General features: G+C 38.3%; 1 protein-coding gene across 1 annotated transcript in view; it reads right to left on the bottom strand.

Moving 5' to 3' along the window:
• GBE1 (glucan (1,4-alpha-), branching enzyme 1) overlaps nucleotides 1–16,936 on the bottom strand; it is a 289,368-nt gene that overhangs the window by 91,290 nt on the left and 181,142 nt on the right. The window contains exon 12 of the mRNA XM_014536264.1: nucleotides 13,353–13,524. Within this exon, the coding sequence (XP_014391750.1) occupies nucleotides 13,353–13,524 (172 nt within the window). The remainder of the gene's footprint in view (nucleotides 1–13,352; nucleotides 13,525–16,936) is intronic.

The raw sequence follows: 16,936 nt of genomic DNA, 5'->3' as shown, positions 1-16,936 counted from the left end.
ACAGTAGCTAAGATTTGGTAAAAGCCTAAGTGCCCATCAGCAGATGAGTGGATCAATAAACTGTGGTATATCTACACAATGAAATACTACCCTGCTGTATAAAAAAAAAAGAACTCTTACTATTTGCAACAGCATGGATGGACCTGGAGAGCATTATGCTAAGTGGAATAAGTCAGTAGGAGAAAGATAAATATCACATGATCTCACTCATCTGTGAGATATAATGAATAACATTAAATGATCAACAAAAATAGATCCAGGGACACAGAAGCATCGAATGGACTGTCAAATCTTAGAGGGAAGGCAGAGAAGGGTGGGAGGGGGTGGGGGTAAGATATCAACCAAAGGACTTGTATGCATGTATATAAGTATAACCAATGGACACAGAGAGCAGAAGGGTGAGGACATGTGCTGGGGGATGGGAGTGGCTGGGGAGAGGTCAATGGGGGAAAAAGGAGACATATGTAATACTTTAAACAATAAAGAATTTAAATTAAAAGAAATCACTTGGTGGGACTTTTTAAAACTTCTAGTGCCGGATCCTCAGGCTCAACAGCTCCAGCTACAATGGCTGGTGTAGGGCTCAGGCTTCAGTATTTTAAAGCTCTCCAAGTAATTGCAGCGCTTCCTTAACTCTTAGCACAATGTCATGCTCATGGTATGTTCTCATTAAATGCCAGTTAAAATTGGTTATCAGTGTGTTGTATATCAAATCAGGGCCATTACTTTTAAATCTACACCATTTAAAATAGGTATCAGTTGTGTCTCTGAGCATTTTCACAGGGCTTCAAGCCATTTACAACTGCTCCTATTGAGAATTCTGCAGTTTTTCACAGCTCGATTTTATAGACTTCTCCTAGTCATGCTACATTCAGTAAACTTGCCTCAACAAGCTAAGAGAAAAATGCCAAAAATTAGCACTCCAGCTGCTCTGGAGAATGTATTTTGTCTTCCTATAACTTCTTCAATTCCAGCACTTAGCAGGAAGACATTTAAAGTTTTATTGTATGTCTATCTATCAAAAAAAAAAAGAGGAAAATTTGCAGGTTTGACACTAAACTATTACAGATGGAAGACTAAAGTAAGATCACACATTTACAATGGACACTGTAGCTGTCACTAAATGCAGACTGACACTTGGGACAAAATTTCCCCAACCTTCCCTGTGACTTTGGGAGGACTGTAGCGATTCATTAAAAAATGTTCCACAGAAATTCAAATGTCAAAAACACAATATAATCATATTGAGAAAATCCTTCAAAATTAGTAATGGAAATTTCATGGTACTGCTGAGAGAGAAAATTGCCAGTTTATAATTATGCCTCTTTCTCCACAGGTATCACTCATTACAGAAACTAGAATAACATCATGATAATGAGGTTCCTAAACAAGAGAGCAGTGAAACATATGTACACATATTGATGACCCACACTGTGAATAAAAAAATAGTTTTCTCTCTATTGTCATGCTTTTAGTTTGTTTATAAGTAGAGTAAACAATATAAGAAAAGGCTGCTGATTTAAATTTTATTTATTAATAAAAATATACTTGAAAATGCTTCTCAATACCAATCAGGAAAACTGCAGGAGAAGCCCCATTCCTATTGGCCTTACTTGCTATGGGAAGTCTAACCCCAGGCTCCTCATTCACCGACAGTTGGACTTACCACATGCTGTCCTATCCCAACTGCCCTTCTCTTTCTCCTACACCCTCTTCCTGTGCCCTCTTCAATTATGTCCTACTAGTGGCCCGGTGCACGGATTCGTGCACATTGAAAGGAAATTAATTAGAAGGTGGCCGGCGGGGTGGGACTGGGCAAGACGGGCCAGACACACCCTGGAGCCAACCTCTTGAGGTCCCTCCAACCTCCTGAGGTCCCTCCCTGGCCGGCTGCACCTGGGGCGGCACTGAAGCTCAAAGGGCGTCTGCAGTCACCACAGCATGGCAGTAAACCAGATTCGGGGCCGACAGTGCCCCAGCAACATAACCCACGGCCGAAGGTGGAATCGTGTGGCCCCGAGAGGATTCAGGCTCCCTCCTCGCTGGTTCCAGGGTGCATCACCTGAGAACCGCCGCTGCCAAGTCACAGTAGCTCCCTGGGGCGGCACTGAAGCTCAAAGGGCGTCTGCAGTCACCACAGCATGGCAGTAAACCAGATTCGGGGCCGACAGTGCCCCAGCAACATAACCCACGGCCGAAGGTGGAATCGTGTGGCCCCGAGAGGATTCAGGCTCCCTCCTCGCTGGTTCCAGGGTGCATCACCTGAGAACCACCACTGCCAAGTCACAGTAGCTCAGCAGCTCCTACTTTGAGTGTCTGCCCCCTGGTGGTCAGTGCACGTCATACCTACTGGCCGGTAGACTGGTTGCTTAGCCTTTTATATATATAGATACCCCAAAAAAGTGTGCTGTATCTTTTTTTAAAATATATTTTTATTGATTTCAGAGAGGAAGGGAGAGGGAAAGATAAAAACATCAATCATGACTGAGAATCACTGATTGGCTGCCTCCTGCACGCCCCCTCCTGGGGATCAAGCCTGCAACCTGGACATGTGCCCGTGACTGGAATTGAACCTGGGACCTTTCAGTCCACAGGCCAATGCTCTATCCATTGAACCAAACCAGCTAGGGCATGTGCTGTATTTTTTACACCCTCTTGGAATTCTCTCTTTACCTCCTACCATTAAGAATTACCTAGAAATATATTTTTTTTTAATTCCAAGACCAATCACAATTTCTAGTATTTTTTATACCTCCTCAGGTCATCCCAATGTGTGATTTTGAGAACCAATGCTTTATCAGTTCTTTATCAGTTATTTCCTCAGACTTTCAAAATTCTTTTTTTCTTTAGAGGAAATTCCCGGCAAAACTCCAACCCTTGATCAACCGTGGCCTTTTAGAAAAAATGTCACATAACCAAAAGGCTGTTTCAACTTATAGTATTGATTACAAATGTCAAAGGAACATTCAATATTACCTAGTTATCCTACTATGGTTCTCTAGTATTTTCACACATGGAAATGTCTATTTCATGCTTCCATTTTTTTTCTCAAAGCCTCTTACTCCTTCCACTCTCAAAGAAGTCCTCATCTATATATATAAAAGGCTAAGTGACCATATAACCATCCGGTACCTATAATGCACACTGACCACCAGGGGGCAGATGCTCAACGCAGGAGCTGCCGAGCTGCGGTGACTTGGCAGTGGCAGTTCTTGGGTGATGCACCCCAAAACCAGAGAGGAGGGAGCCAGATTCCTCGCGGGACCATCCGATCCCGCCTTCGGCTGTGGTTTATGTTGTTCCTGGGGCACTGTCGGCCTCGAATCTGGTTTACTGCACACCTGCATTTGTGTTCCACACCCTGTACAACAGCAGCTGTGCAGAGTGCCCTCTCACACTCTGGGACCCCACGGGAATGTCAAAGAGCCGGTTTCGGCCCAATGCCCGCAGGCCAGGCAGAGGGACCCCACCTGCCGGAGTGACCCTGCTCATTCCACAGATGCCCTTCGAGCCATGGCACCGCCCCACATGGGGCCGGCTGGGGAGGTTGGCACTAGGGCGTGTCCAGTCCGTCTAGCCCAGTCCTGCCCCATAGGCCACCACCTGGGACCACCTGCATTAGTCCCTGCACCGGAGCCAGCCAGAAGACTCGAGCGTGAGTTTTCTTTCTTTTCCTTTATTTTTTGCCCACTCACTCCGCAGATGCCCTTAGAGCCGTGGCGCTGCCCCAGGAATTCTAACTAATTTCCTTTCAATGTGCAGGAATCCATGCACCAGGCAACTAGTTTAGGATATAAAAGCCATTGAGCATGAACTTCTTTGCCTTCACACAATCCACTTACAACCAACCTGTACCTGTATCCAGAAACTGACATGGAAACATTGAGTTTAACCTAAATAAATAAATAAATAAATAAATAAATAAGCAAGCATACAAATCAATGAGTTCCATTGATTCCAAATTATTTCTGACATTTCAGTTTATGCATTAACATCTTATGTCATAAGGAAAATATACATGTTTTATGATTACAACACAAGTTTTCAGTTTTCTGGACTATCATGCTACATTATAGTACTGACACAGTGCTAGTTTTGTTGATTTAACACTGCTAGTTCAGTATATTTTCAATGAGAAATTTAAATCATTTATGTTTTGAGATATACCCAGAGAGTTATAGGCAGCATTAAAATTTCAAATTGAATAAAGGTGTACTCATTTAGAAAATGTTCTTCTATAACTTTATAATACCCCAAGAGGAAGAAGAAAAATGACAACAGAGAAAGCAAAGCTTCTATTGCAACTATACTTCTTACTTTAGTTCAAAGGCTTTCTGAACAAGTGGAATATAAACATGACAGCATTTAAAGTGACTCAGGTCACTCTGAATTTGAATCTCTTCTTATATGTAATGAAACTAAAGAAGATGAAGTCAAATCAAGGGGGAAAACAAAAAACTTCCTTTAAAACAAAACTTGCAGCAAGCTCTCAATAAGAAGATTGTAGTCCTTAAAAAAAAACAACCACACAAGTTGTTTTAAAAAGTTCTCTTAAAATTACTCGATAAGACACCTATCTGATTACATGAAAATAAAGAAAATATTTGGAGTCATCTGTCCAGTGTAACTTTCTCCTTACCATCATTGCCCAGACTAGGATAGGGTTACAAGGAGCTTTCTGAAAAGCCAGAAAATTTTTCACAAAAAGGGACTTGCAAATCAATGGTGCCATTTTAATGTAGTTTATTTTTGAAATTCACATTTAAAATTATTAACATTATTTCCTTTTCAAATTTGTGACTAAATTTTTATCCTTTTGTTTGAATAGCTGATTATGTTCTACTTTGCCAATATTTTAAATCAGCAAGTGCTCAATACTTAGATTTCAGTTTATGTTTGTATGTGAATATTTTAAATGAATTAAATATTTAGTTTCTTCTCTTTTTCCACAATTCTAAGCAGTCTTTAATAGAAACTACTGTCAATGCCACTATTTTGGTATTATATGGAATTTTTACTGCAATATCAGTATTAGCGTTTCCCCCCCCTAGTAACTGTGATCACTGGGCACAGCGATCCATTTGCCTGCCTGCCCACACTTCCTACAGCAATTCTGTGGAGTCACATTATGAGGCCATGTGACCACTCCCACTGCCTCAACTGACTGGATTAGGAAAGCTTAACACTTCCATGATCGCAGATAACCACCAGAAAACTGGGCAAAATACATCCCTATCCCTCACTTTCTTCTTTGAATAGCTTCAGTAGTCTATCTGCACACAATTAACATATATTCACTGAGGTCACCCTATGTGTACAGCAGATATTTTTCCTTTTATATTTACTTTTAACTATCGGTTAAACATTCTTAAACAACCAATGCTTATAAGAAGTAGCAAAGGCATATCCATATAGATTATTAACCATTGTACATCATATTTTTTCTCATCTGTATCCTAATAAACCATAGCCATTTAACCATTAATATCAAATCTTTCTTATTAAAGAGTTCATGATATTTTAAAGTGGCTGAAAAAAACACATTTTTCATTAAACTTGCCAATCAATGAGTGATCTCTAAAATAATTCCCTTAGGTCTCAGTTTTTATCTTTATTTGAAGTTTAAGATTCCCAACTGACTTTAATCTCACACCATTTCTTCAGTTCTTCTCTGACTTAAACTTTTACTGATTTCATTGCATGGCTTTCTTATGCTATTCTAAGTGTGGCTGACTGAAGCAGCTCCTAAATTTCACCAACAAGCTCCTAACCTAGTTTCTACATATTGACATGACATTCTCTGCTGATCTCCTTCACTGTATCTAGTGCACATACTAGCATTAAGGTACTTGTCTGCTTACTTGTCTGTATTTCCTTTCGAATTTTGAGACCTTGAGGGCAAAACTATTTCCACTTGGGAATATCCACCACTTAGCAATATCTGGTACCTAGTAGATACATATAAATGTCGGAAGCATGAGAGAATTTTATAAATTGTTAAACCATATTCTAGAATGTGTAATTAATATATTAAATTTATAGTTTAAATTGAAACATAGCTCACTAATTTTTTAAACTGAACTTGCCTAAGTCCATCTGCATTCTCTCTCCCTATCTCTCAACTCTGTGCACAGGTATGCCAGAGAAACATGTTAAGTTTCATCCAATGCTTCCAGAGATTCCTGCATATCCACCATGTAATATGATACATCACAAATACTAACTGATCAATATGATATTGGTTCACCTTAGAAATAAAAAGATATCAAGGCAACTCTCAGATCCTTCATACATGAAAGCTAACCAAGTAAGGTGTTTTCACAGCAACTTTCAGTAAATATCACTAAGAATGAAACACAAAAACAGTAATATTTACTCTTAGTGAGACTGCAGAAATGACTTAGTTTACACATATAAACTGCAAAATGATATTTGACTTTTAATGAACAAGTATTACCTTTCTGATATTTTAAAGAGAAATAAATTAAACATTTAAAAAAACAACATTTAGGTTAAACAATGTACCATCAGACAAGATTCTAAAGAAACCCTTTTAGAGGGAATTGGAACATCAGCATTCAGGACTCATATTTAATGGGGCAACTAATGATATTAAAAACAGTAATAGTAAGTTCAATTTAAAATTAAACCTAAATAAAAGTTAAGTATGATCGCTGTGCCTGGCAATACTCTGAATCTTGTATTTGTATTAAATCAAATCACCTTCCCAACACTCCTTGGAGGCAGGCACCACTCCATTACCATCGAGCACATGAAGATACAAGTGATTACACATCTTATCCAGGACACAGCTCAAAAGCTTGGATTCCCATTCAGATAGTTTTCTTAACCACTATGCTGTATCTTTTCCCTAAAACATATTCATTAATTATTAATATTATTAATATTCATTAATATCCACGGCTCATCTACATATTGATTGAAGAATGAATTTTCTCAAATTGGAAATCAGAAGCAAAAGACAACCAACCAGCTGCTGTCATTCCTAGTGTACAGAGTTAGTATTCCCCTTTGCCTCTCCTGGTTGTAGTTTTAGCAAATTGGGAATTGTAGCATCTACCTAGCATACCTTAGCACTCTTCTAACTTTCATCTCAGGCTTCTTTTGAACTAAGGCATAGTATAAAAAAGAAAGACAATAAAGATTAAGTAAGATGATGCACATGAAAATGTTTTAGAAAGTACACAATGCTATGCCAATATAAACTCTTATAATCAGTGATATGAAAATATAAAAATAATTTAGCTATTCCTGCTTCCCTCTTCTATATTCAATTCTTTTATTTGACTACATGACAGAACAGGAAATATAAATGCATTTATTCATTACCAATTAGCATAACTTAGCAAATCAAAAAGTTCATAGCAAATGTTCATCTGCTTTAGCTAGAGTAAAATGTTTTTTTAAAGCTCAAAAATAGCAGTACATAAGACAAAAACAAACAAAACAAAACAGCCAAACTGGTATCATTCTGAGAAAATCCATTATTTACCTTAATGATTTTTGATAAAAGAACACATATTTAAATGCCTGCCACATTTTTATAAACATGGTTTAATTAAAAAAATATAAAAATGTGTTGCCATTTTACTCCTTTTAACTCACCCTTTCTTTATTAGAGGGAAATGAAATTAAAATTCCAGATAGTTAACAAGTTTAAAAATGTCTAAAACATGAGTAAACTATCAGGTTGCTCCTCAGTCTTGAAAAATTTCTTAATTTGATTTTTTAAAATATTAATTTCTTATATACCACTTGAAAAAATTACTTTGCTTGAAACTACAACTGGTGATTGCAGCTAATGAACCGCTGCTAAAAATATTATATTGCATATAAAAATGTGCAAGCCTTGTGATGTGCTAATTATTGTGCTAGTTGCTACTACTTCATGAAGATATCGTAGTGAATAAGACACTGATGACCTCTATTTTCACTGAGTTTTAATTTTATCAAGGGAATCATACACTGAATAGTTTTTCAAATGTAATTTTGCTAAGTGTCATGAAAGGTAATATACAGTGCTATAAAAATGTATAGTAGGAAAGCTAGCATGGTTTGAGGCTTTAGGAAAGGCCTGCGGAAGGACGTGAGAGTTGCAAATAAAGGATGTGGTCAGGTAAGGGAGGGAGTGTTTGAGTGGGATGACTCCAAGAGCGAGAACAGGAACATGTACAGAGTTCAGAGGTTGGTACATTCAATAACTGAAAGAAGGCTTCCTTGGCTCCAGCCAAGCCATCAATGTGGAAACCCACAGGGGACTATTCATGTGAGCCTTACAGGTCAGCTGGAAGGCACTGTAATCATTGAAGTCAGTAAGCTGAACAGAGACATGATCAGAAAAAGGAAAGGAAAAAAAAGATACATATTTAAAGTCATAATAGCTCATGGGGAAATATAAAATTTTATAAAACACATCAATAATCAGAATTAAAGGCATCTGTGCATAACAGGAAATATTTCACTTTCAGAGAACAAGAAAAATAGGTTTATTTGTGTTATGCTTATTAACTTGTGCAGTTATTCAGTGTCTGGTAAGTTAATGTTCAAGAAAAAATATTAATATTTATTACAATGTCTTATTTTTTATGTTAATGATTACTCACTTATTTCACCCCTTTGTATTCAGCATGTCTCTGTTGAAATAAACCTACATTTCTATGAAAAAAATGGAAATTACAGATTTTAAAGTTAGAGATATACAAGACTTACATAAGATATTGAGATAGAAGGAATTAAAAAAGGTGATATATTGGAGTTAAATATTAGAAGCCATTTATTTGGAGGACAAAAGAATAAATCTTCAAAGGATTGCTGAGTCCTATATCAAAGAATAGCTTCAACATTATATTTGATATCACAAATATGGTTAATTTCCAGACATTTTAGAAAGAGATGCTAGAAATGTGTTTATTGATTGTGTTACTATTGAAAGTTCCATGAGAAGTTTCCAAAAGAGAACAGATGTTTGACCTGCCCTAAGTTGAATATATACAGTTAATGTGATATTAATATAAACATTGCACAGAATTTATGAAGTTCCTGAACCCTCAGGGAAAATACTGACCAAGACTCAGGAAGTAGTTCTAGTTCTCACTGTGAACTTTCATCAGACCTTCCTTACGTGAAAGTTGTCAATATTAATTCACTAGGCCCACTCAGTCTGTCATCGGCAAACAGTTCTGCTTTAATCTGGTACTTGCCTGCTGGGAGGCCTATGACATGCTACAGGTTAGAACTACAACAAAGGAGGGCAGTCTCAGGAAAAGAACCTGCTAGCTACTTCAAACTATTGACACTCTCCACTCTAAGGTACAGGCTTCTGAGTTTTAAATTGATCAAGGTAGTCACATATCTAATAGTTTTTCACAACTTCCAGAGTAAAGCAATAGACTGAGCCAGGATTTCTAGAATTTTCAGAAGCAGTGAGCTTAATATAGGACTGACTGCAGTAACTCAGAGGTGTTATTTTAGTTTGGTTTTATTTGGAAAACTGTTGCAGTTTCTAAGTAAACCCCATAGCCCTTTTCATTATTATCTTACATTATCTACTGACTGTAACAACTTTACAGACTCTGCTTTTGTAAATGAAATATAACATTAAAAATCTCTCATTAACCCCCAGTTCTCCTTGCTTTACATGGAGACATCGTTATTTGCACAGGTTATTTTTATCAGAATATAATTGAATAAAACAATTGTGTAACTAAGGCCTTGCTGGAAAGGCCATATTTATGAGTGATGCTCATTGTGTCAAGGAGAACCAGTTGCTTTTAAGGAACTGAAGCTGATTTTACTTCTGGATACAATGCCTGCTAATTCCCTCAGGAAATGTGGTCAGGTGCTTGGCTGGCACTGTGCAGTTTCACAGGTCGGAAAGGATACCTCCTGGTAGGTTAGGGATATTAACAAGTTCTGATGATCCTGAGAGAAGAGGAATGTACCCAGAGGTATAGTCATGCAGGTAAAATTTAGTGTATAGTTTATAGGGCTTCGCTTTCTAACCAAAAGCTAACAAAAAATAGAAGTGTTTTATTTTTATTTTCTCCCGATTAAACACATCTTTATTGAAAGCATTCTCTGGACAGGGTGCAGGTCCTGGGCATACAATGATGAATTAAACAGTTAAAGCCCCTGGTTTCATGAGCTTAGTGGAAGAGTGAGACAACAAATGCATAAGCTAACATGAACATCTAATTACATGCAAGAATTAAACAGAACAATGTAATAAGGGATAGCTAGAAGGCTACTTAAATGTACATGAACTGTTGAGTGCAATTGCATGTATGATTAAAAACAGGGCATACTCTGAGACTCCTCTCTGGTGGAGAAGAGAAGGAATTTTTGTACTTGCCTATACACATGACTGGTTAAAAACATGGTCATTTGTGTTCAGGGCCTGAGGATTTAGTAATTGAATGAGATAGGAAAATAAGAAAGGGTGGAAGCATCAATCTTTTTTTTTTTCTAAGACCAAAATGAATTTTATTTTCTTACCCAGAGGGTGAAAGAAGAATGTAGGAGTGGGGGTGGTAGACTTGAAGGTCAGGCCTACCACATGACAGATATTTGATAAATGTCAGTTTCACTTCTCTTAAGTTCCCTCTAGGAATCAGTCTTACAAAAACACTAACATTCATCCTCCAGCATTTTTTATAAGCGTAGCCTCATCAAAATAGAAACTTCTAAAAGTTCAATCTAAGATTCTTTATAAAATCTTCCAGGAAGAAATTAGTTAATTTGAAGCACTTGGGCTTTTACTATAGAAAAGTAAGTCAGCCTCCTATATGCATTTACCAATCTGTCTGTCTCTCTCTAGCTGAAAAGCTGGCAAAATCTCCTAAAATTCAAATGTTCAAATGGACATTGTTAACCAAATAGAAGAGAAAACTATATTAGTTGATTTACATATTTTATCAATCAAGAACCTTCAGACAATAATGAACTTTGAATACTCATATTTTTAAAAAATGTTTTTTTGCCCATCATAATATCCTGGGCCATGGCTTTCACATTTATAATAAAATACACTGATATACAATTACCTCAAAGAAACCCATATAAAACCCTAATATGCAAATCGACCAAACCTAGGAACAGAACAACTGGTCGCTATGACACGCTTATTTTTCCTTCTAGTTGAAGAGTCTCTCCTCAGCCAGCCTTCCTGCGGTTCTGGGTGATGTCCGTTCCGTCTTTTAGTTGTATTTTTGAAGTGGTTGTTTGCGGCAGCAGTCTCTGGTGTTTACCTATGCCGCCATCTTGCGAATACTCATATTTTTAAAAAATGTTTTTTTGCCCATCATAATATCCTGGGCCATGGCTTTCACATTTATAATAAAATACACTGATATACAATTACCTCAAAGAAATCCATATAAAACCCTAATATGCAAATCGACTAAACCTAGGAACAGAACAACTGGTCACTATGACACGCTCTGACCACCAGGAGGCAGACACTCAACGCAGGAGCTGCCCCCTGGTGGTCAGTGCGCTCGCTCCCACAGGGGGAGCACCGCTCAGCCAGAAGCTGGGCTTGTGGCTGGCAAGCACAGCAGTGATGGCAGGAGCCTATCCTGCCTCCGCTGCAGGTGGGCGGTAAGCAGTGAGGGGTCCCGGACTGTCAGAGGGATGTCTGACTGCTGGCTTAGGCCTGATGCCCAGGGAGATTGGACCTAAGCTGGCAGGGGGACATCCCCCGAGGGGTCCCAGACTGCGAGAGGGTGCAGGCCAGACTGAGGGACCTCCCCTCCATACATGAATTTCATGCACCGGGCCTCTAGTCCTATATAATAAAAGCTGAATATGCTAAGTGTTCGACCATTCGACCATTCGACCAATTGCTATGATGTGCACTGAACACCAGGGGGCAGACACTCTGACCGGTAGGTTAGTTTGCTGCTGGGGGTTGGCCAATCTGCACTAGGCAAGATGGGCCAGACACACCCTGGAGCCCTTCCGCGGCCCCTCCTCAGCCCCGATCGTGCACTAGTGGGATCCCTCAGCCTAGCCTGTGACCTCTTGCAATCTGGGACCACTTGGGGGATGTTATAGAGCTGGTTTGGCCCGATCCCCACAGGCCAGGCCAAGGTACCCCCCCAGTGCATGAATCCATGCACTGGGCCTCTATTATTAGTATAATATGTTATGACATGACAAATATATCTACTTTAAAAATAATTCACTTCACTTGTCAATAACCCTATATAATAAAAGGCTAATATGCAAATTGTCCCCACAGGCAGAAGTTCAACCGACCAGGAGTTAGACCTGCACTGACCACCAGGGGCTGGCACGGAACATGGTGGGTATCGGTGACGTGGCGCTGGCAGTGGGCAGCAGTGCAGGTGCTGCCAGCCCCGATGGGCCCTAACGAGAGCGGGACTGCGGTGGGATGGTGGAGCAAGGTTGGCCAATCTGCACTAGGCAAGATGGGCCAGACACACCCTGGAGCCCTTCCGCGGCCCCTCCTCAGCCCCGATCGTGCACTAGTGGGATCCCTCAGCCTAGCCTGTGACCTCTTGCAATCTGGGACCACTTGGGGGATGTTATAGAGCCGGTTTGGCCCGATCCCCACAGGCCAGGCCAGGGTACCCCCCCAGTGCATGAATCCATGCACTGGGCCTCTAGTATTAGTATAATGTGTTATGACATGACAAATATATCTACTTTAAAAATAATTCACTCCACTTGTCAATAACCCTATATAATAAAAGGCTAATATGCAAATTGTCCCCACAGGCAGGAGTTCAACCGACCAGGAGTTAGACCTGCACTGACCACTAGGGGCTGGCACGGAACATGGTGGGTGTCAGTGACATGGCGCTGGCAGCGGGCAGCAGTGCAGGTGCTGCCAGCCCCGATGGGCCCTAACGAGAGCGGGACTGCGGTGGGATGGTGGAGCAAGTGAGTGGGTGGTGCCAGGCCAAGGAGGGTTTGAAGGGAGGCCCAGGCCGGCAGCAGTGGCAGGCAGCCGGGGGAATGGAGGCCCCCGCTGGGGGCAGTGGCAGGCTGTCGGTGGAAGAGAGGCCCCGGCCAGCAGCCGGCAGCCACTTGGGACCCTACCCGTGCATGATTTTCATGCACTGGGCCTCTAGTATTAAATAAAATACCAGCTATTACACTACTTTTACATCATGTACTAGTTATAACAGTCTTACAGCAATTTAATGTTTGCAGTTTACACATGACAGAATATTAAAGATATAAAGTTATAATTTTCTACTTTAAACCTAAACAGCCAAAGCAATATATTCTGCATGACTTATGGACATGTAGGATTAGGTATCATTTAAAGTACAGATTGGATTATGTGTTCAATTCATACTTACCCATAAAGTTGAGATAGCCTTCTCCGCCAAGGGCATGAGTAATGAGTCGAATCATTTTATGAAGCTGTATTCCACGATCAATAACTGGAGTAAAAGGGGTCAGAACACTCATGTTGGTATACATTTCAGCATCCATCAACCAAAATGCCAGTGTCTTATCCCCAACAAGCGCCTGCAGAAGTAAAAGTCACTGAGGTGAATGCAAGGAATAGGAAGGAAGCAGCTATGATTTACAGCAGAATAGCACAGGATGAACAACAATGTAGGAGAGGTATGTGAATTAGTATCAATGTAACGCATATGCCAATAATTACTTTCATTGCTAAAGATGAGCCGGTAAAACTTGTTAGAAATCAACACATGTTTTCAGGACTGATTTGATTTTTTAAAAACAGTTTGGTGAAAAATTCATGATCAGCTAGCTGCCTATTATAACTGAGCAGATGCTTCAAATTTTCTGACATTGGAATATTTATTATAATGTTGAAAATTTAAAATAGCTTGCATACCATGAATTTATTTATTTTGAAAGAATGTAAGTTTCTAAAACTATTAATTTGTTTGTATATATATGCAAGTATATGTTTTTATATATGTATATTACATATATGTATAATATGTATATAAACATAGTACAATGGACTCTCCTCCCCTTCAGCAGAGGTTTGACAATTTTTTCTTAAAATGTAAAGTTTGCTTCCACACTGTATTTGTCATTTAATCTAAAATTTTTTTGTTTTACATGTAAATAAAATAATTGATAAATAGGGCAGGTTACTCAGAAACACCCTGAGTAGAAGAGAGGCCTCATAACAACATGAATTATTCATGGTTAAAAACAGCTAACTAATGCAAAATTTTTAATGACAAAAAATAATATGTGTATGGTGGAACATATAATAGAGATTAAACCATTACCTCATTACCCTATTACAATTATTTTCAGTTTTAAAAAATTTTTTGACTTACAAACCTGTTATACTCTGTAATCTATTTTGAATTAAAATGACTTGTCTTTAAAATATACTGTTTCAAGAGTACTACTCATTCCATTGGTCTTGTCCTTATGCTGTGGGCAAAGAACGAATTGGTTCAGAATATGGTTCTTGCCACAAGAATTCTCAAAGTTTGATTAGATGGTAACTGTCATTTGTGTTATGTGAGTTCAAATTATTTTGCAACCTCTTTGTTCTCTGACTTCTAGGTAAATATTTTAAATCTAAACATACAAATAATGTGAACTGTTATGTACTAAATTGAGCCTATACCCCCTGCTTCCCAAAAAATTCAAGGTGAAGTCCCAATCATCAATGTGATTATATTTGGAGACAGGGTAAAGCGGTAATCAGGACTAAGTGAGTCATAAGGGTGGGGTCCTAATCCAGTGAGTGGTGTCCTTATATGAAGAGGGAAAAAACACCAGGGATAAATGTGCACAGAAAAAGACCACTTGAGGACACAGAGAGAAAATGCCATCTGCAAACCTAGGAGGGAGGTCTCAGGAGAAACTAAAGCTGCTGACACCTTGATCTTGTACTTCCAGCCTCCAGCACTATGAGAAATAGATTTGTTGTTTAAGCCACCCTGTCTGTGGTATTTTGTTGTGGCAGCCCTAGAAAACTAATACACATACTAATAAAATATAGCTTCAATCTGACATATAACAGAGTTCCATATGAGTGTAGTTTGAAAATAGGCTCTATTGCTAAAAAAAAAAGTTTGAAAACAATGCATATAAGATATAAATATATTTGTTAAATTGTGATTAGACAGCATTATTTCTTAAACAATTTCTCCTTTCCACTTGTTTTGAATTGTTTATATTTTTATGGATAACTGCTTATTTCTGTAATCTCTGATTCTGTTATGAAATCATTTTGATAAATTCTGTTATATTTTTACTATGATGTATACATTTCTATATTATTCATTTATAAATATACAGGATGGGGCAAAAGTAGGTTTGTAATTGTTCTTATGGGAAATAATACAGTAATTAATAAATAATAATACAGGAATAAACTGTTTTACCCCTACTCACAACTGTAAATCTATTTTTGACCTATCCTGTATATTCATAATTTTTATTAGATGTATTAGACATTTGCTTTTCGAAAGAACTAGGCAACTTGCATCTTTTTATACATTCCTGACAATCTGTAATACAAGGCAGAATTACCTGATTCTTTAAAGTATGAAATAATTCTAGATAACTCTATAATGTTTCTATACATTTTGGATGATAATTATGAAAGTGATCTACCAGTTTCATCTTCAGTTTGTTTATCCCCTTCATTTATTTATTATTTCATTCATTCCTATAAAATAAGTACATATTGGAAACTCAAAATATGCTACAACTGCTAGGAGTTTGTAATAGAAAGATATGATTTATGTATGTATTCTAATTTTCATATTGTTATATTTCTGGTGACTGGTTTTCACCATCCTTAAATTACTATTATTCATTTATTATTCTGCACTATTTTGGTTCTGTTTTTTCATATTTATTTTATCTGCTTTGCAGCCAATTTAAGTTGAAAAGATAGCAGTGCTCCAATTTGAAAGATGCAAAATTTAGCATATGTCTAGTTCATGAGTCAGCACACTTTCTATAAAGGCCAAATAGTACATATTTTAGGCATTATGGGCCACTTTCTCTGTCTCAGCTATTTAAAAGCAGCCATACACATAATGAGAATGAATGCGAATGGCTGTGTTCCAATTAGCTTTACCAAAAATAGGAGGCACGCAGAAATTGGCCCATGGGTCTTAGTAGCTGACCTCTCTGATCTACTTACACTTTCTTAATAATTAGAGAAGACACCTGAAAAACCATCTGTAAATTTCTGCTGAAATAAAAGAGAAGCTTATTGTTCAAGCTTTAATTTTCTTAGTACGTATATGACAAATAATTTTTTAAATTTTACTTTCTCATTTTTAATGTTTAAAGAATAAGTTTTATGTTGTTTATGTGTGGATTAATATAGTTTTAAGTAACTAAATGGCCATTTTCCCCTATTTATTTATGTTTACTGAGTGACTAACTATGCACAGTCACAGTACTAAGGCTGGAATCACAAAGGTATAAAAACACATTTTCTGCCTAAAACATGATGAGAACATAGATGATGGAGCAACTATTCTTGCTCTAGATGACTAGAGGGAGGCTTCAGAGAGAATGTGGTATCTGAGCCGGGCTGTTGGGTATTTTATAGCAGCTTCCAGGTGAAGCAGGCACTTGTAGCTGTGTGGGCAAAAGCACAGGACTGGAATCAGGGTAACCGATTCAGGAATGGGAGGAAATGTGCAGCAGTGACGAACAGAATGACTAGCGAGTTGAGCAGAGAATGAAGGTAGAAACACTGGCTCATACCAGATTACGCATGACCTTGAAGGACAAGCTTTACTTAGGAGGTCTAGATTGACAAAATGAGCTTGCTCTTTGGAAAATATCTCAGGCTGCGTTAGAGAAGATGGACTGAAAATGAGGGGACAGTGATCAGTTAGCAGGAGATTTTAGTGACTGAGGGGAAAATAAGGAAAGCCTGTCAAAAAGCATAAAAGAAAACTTCTAGAAGGGA

Source organism: Myotis brandtii, unplaced genomic scaffold (assembly GCF_000412655.1).
Source record: "Myotis brandtii unplaced genomic scaffold, ASM41265v1 scaffold159, whole genome shotgun sequence".
Classification (NCBI taxonomy): Eukaryota; Metazoa; Chordata; class Mammalia; order Chiroptera; family Vespertilionidae; genus Myotis; species Myotis brandtii.
The sequence above is the reverse complement of the archived record's forward strand: the minus strand, read 5'-3'. Positions and strand labels throughout refer to the sequence as shown.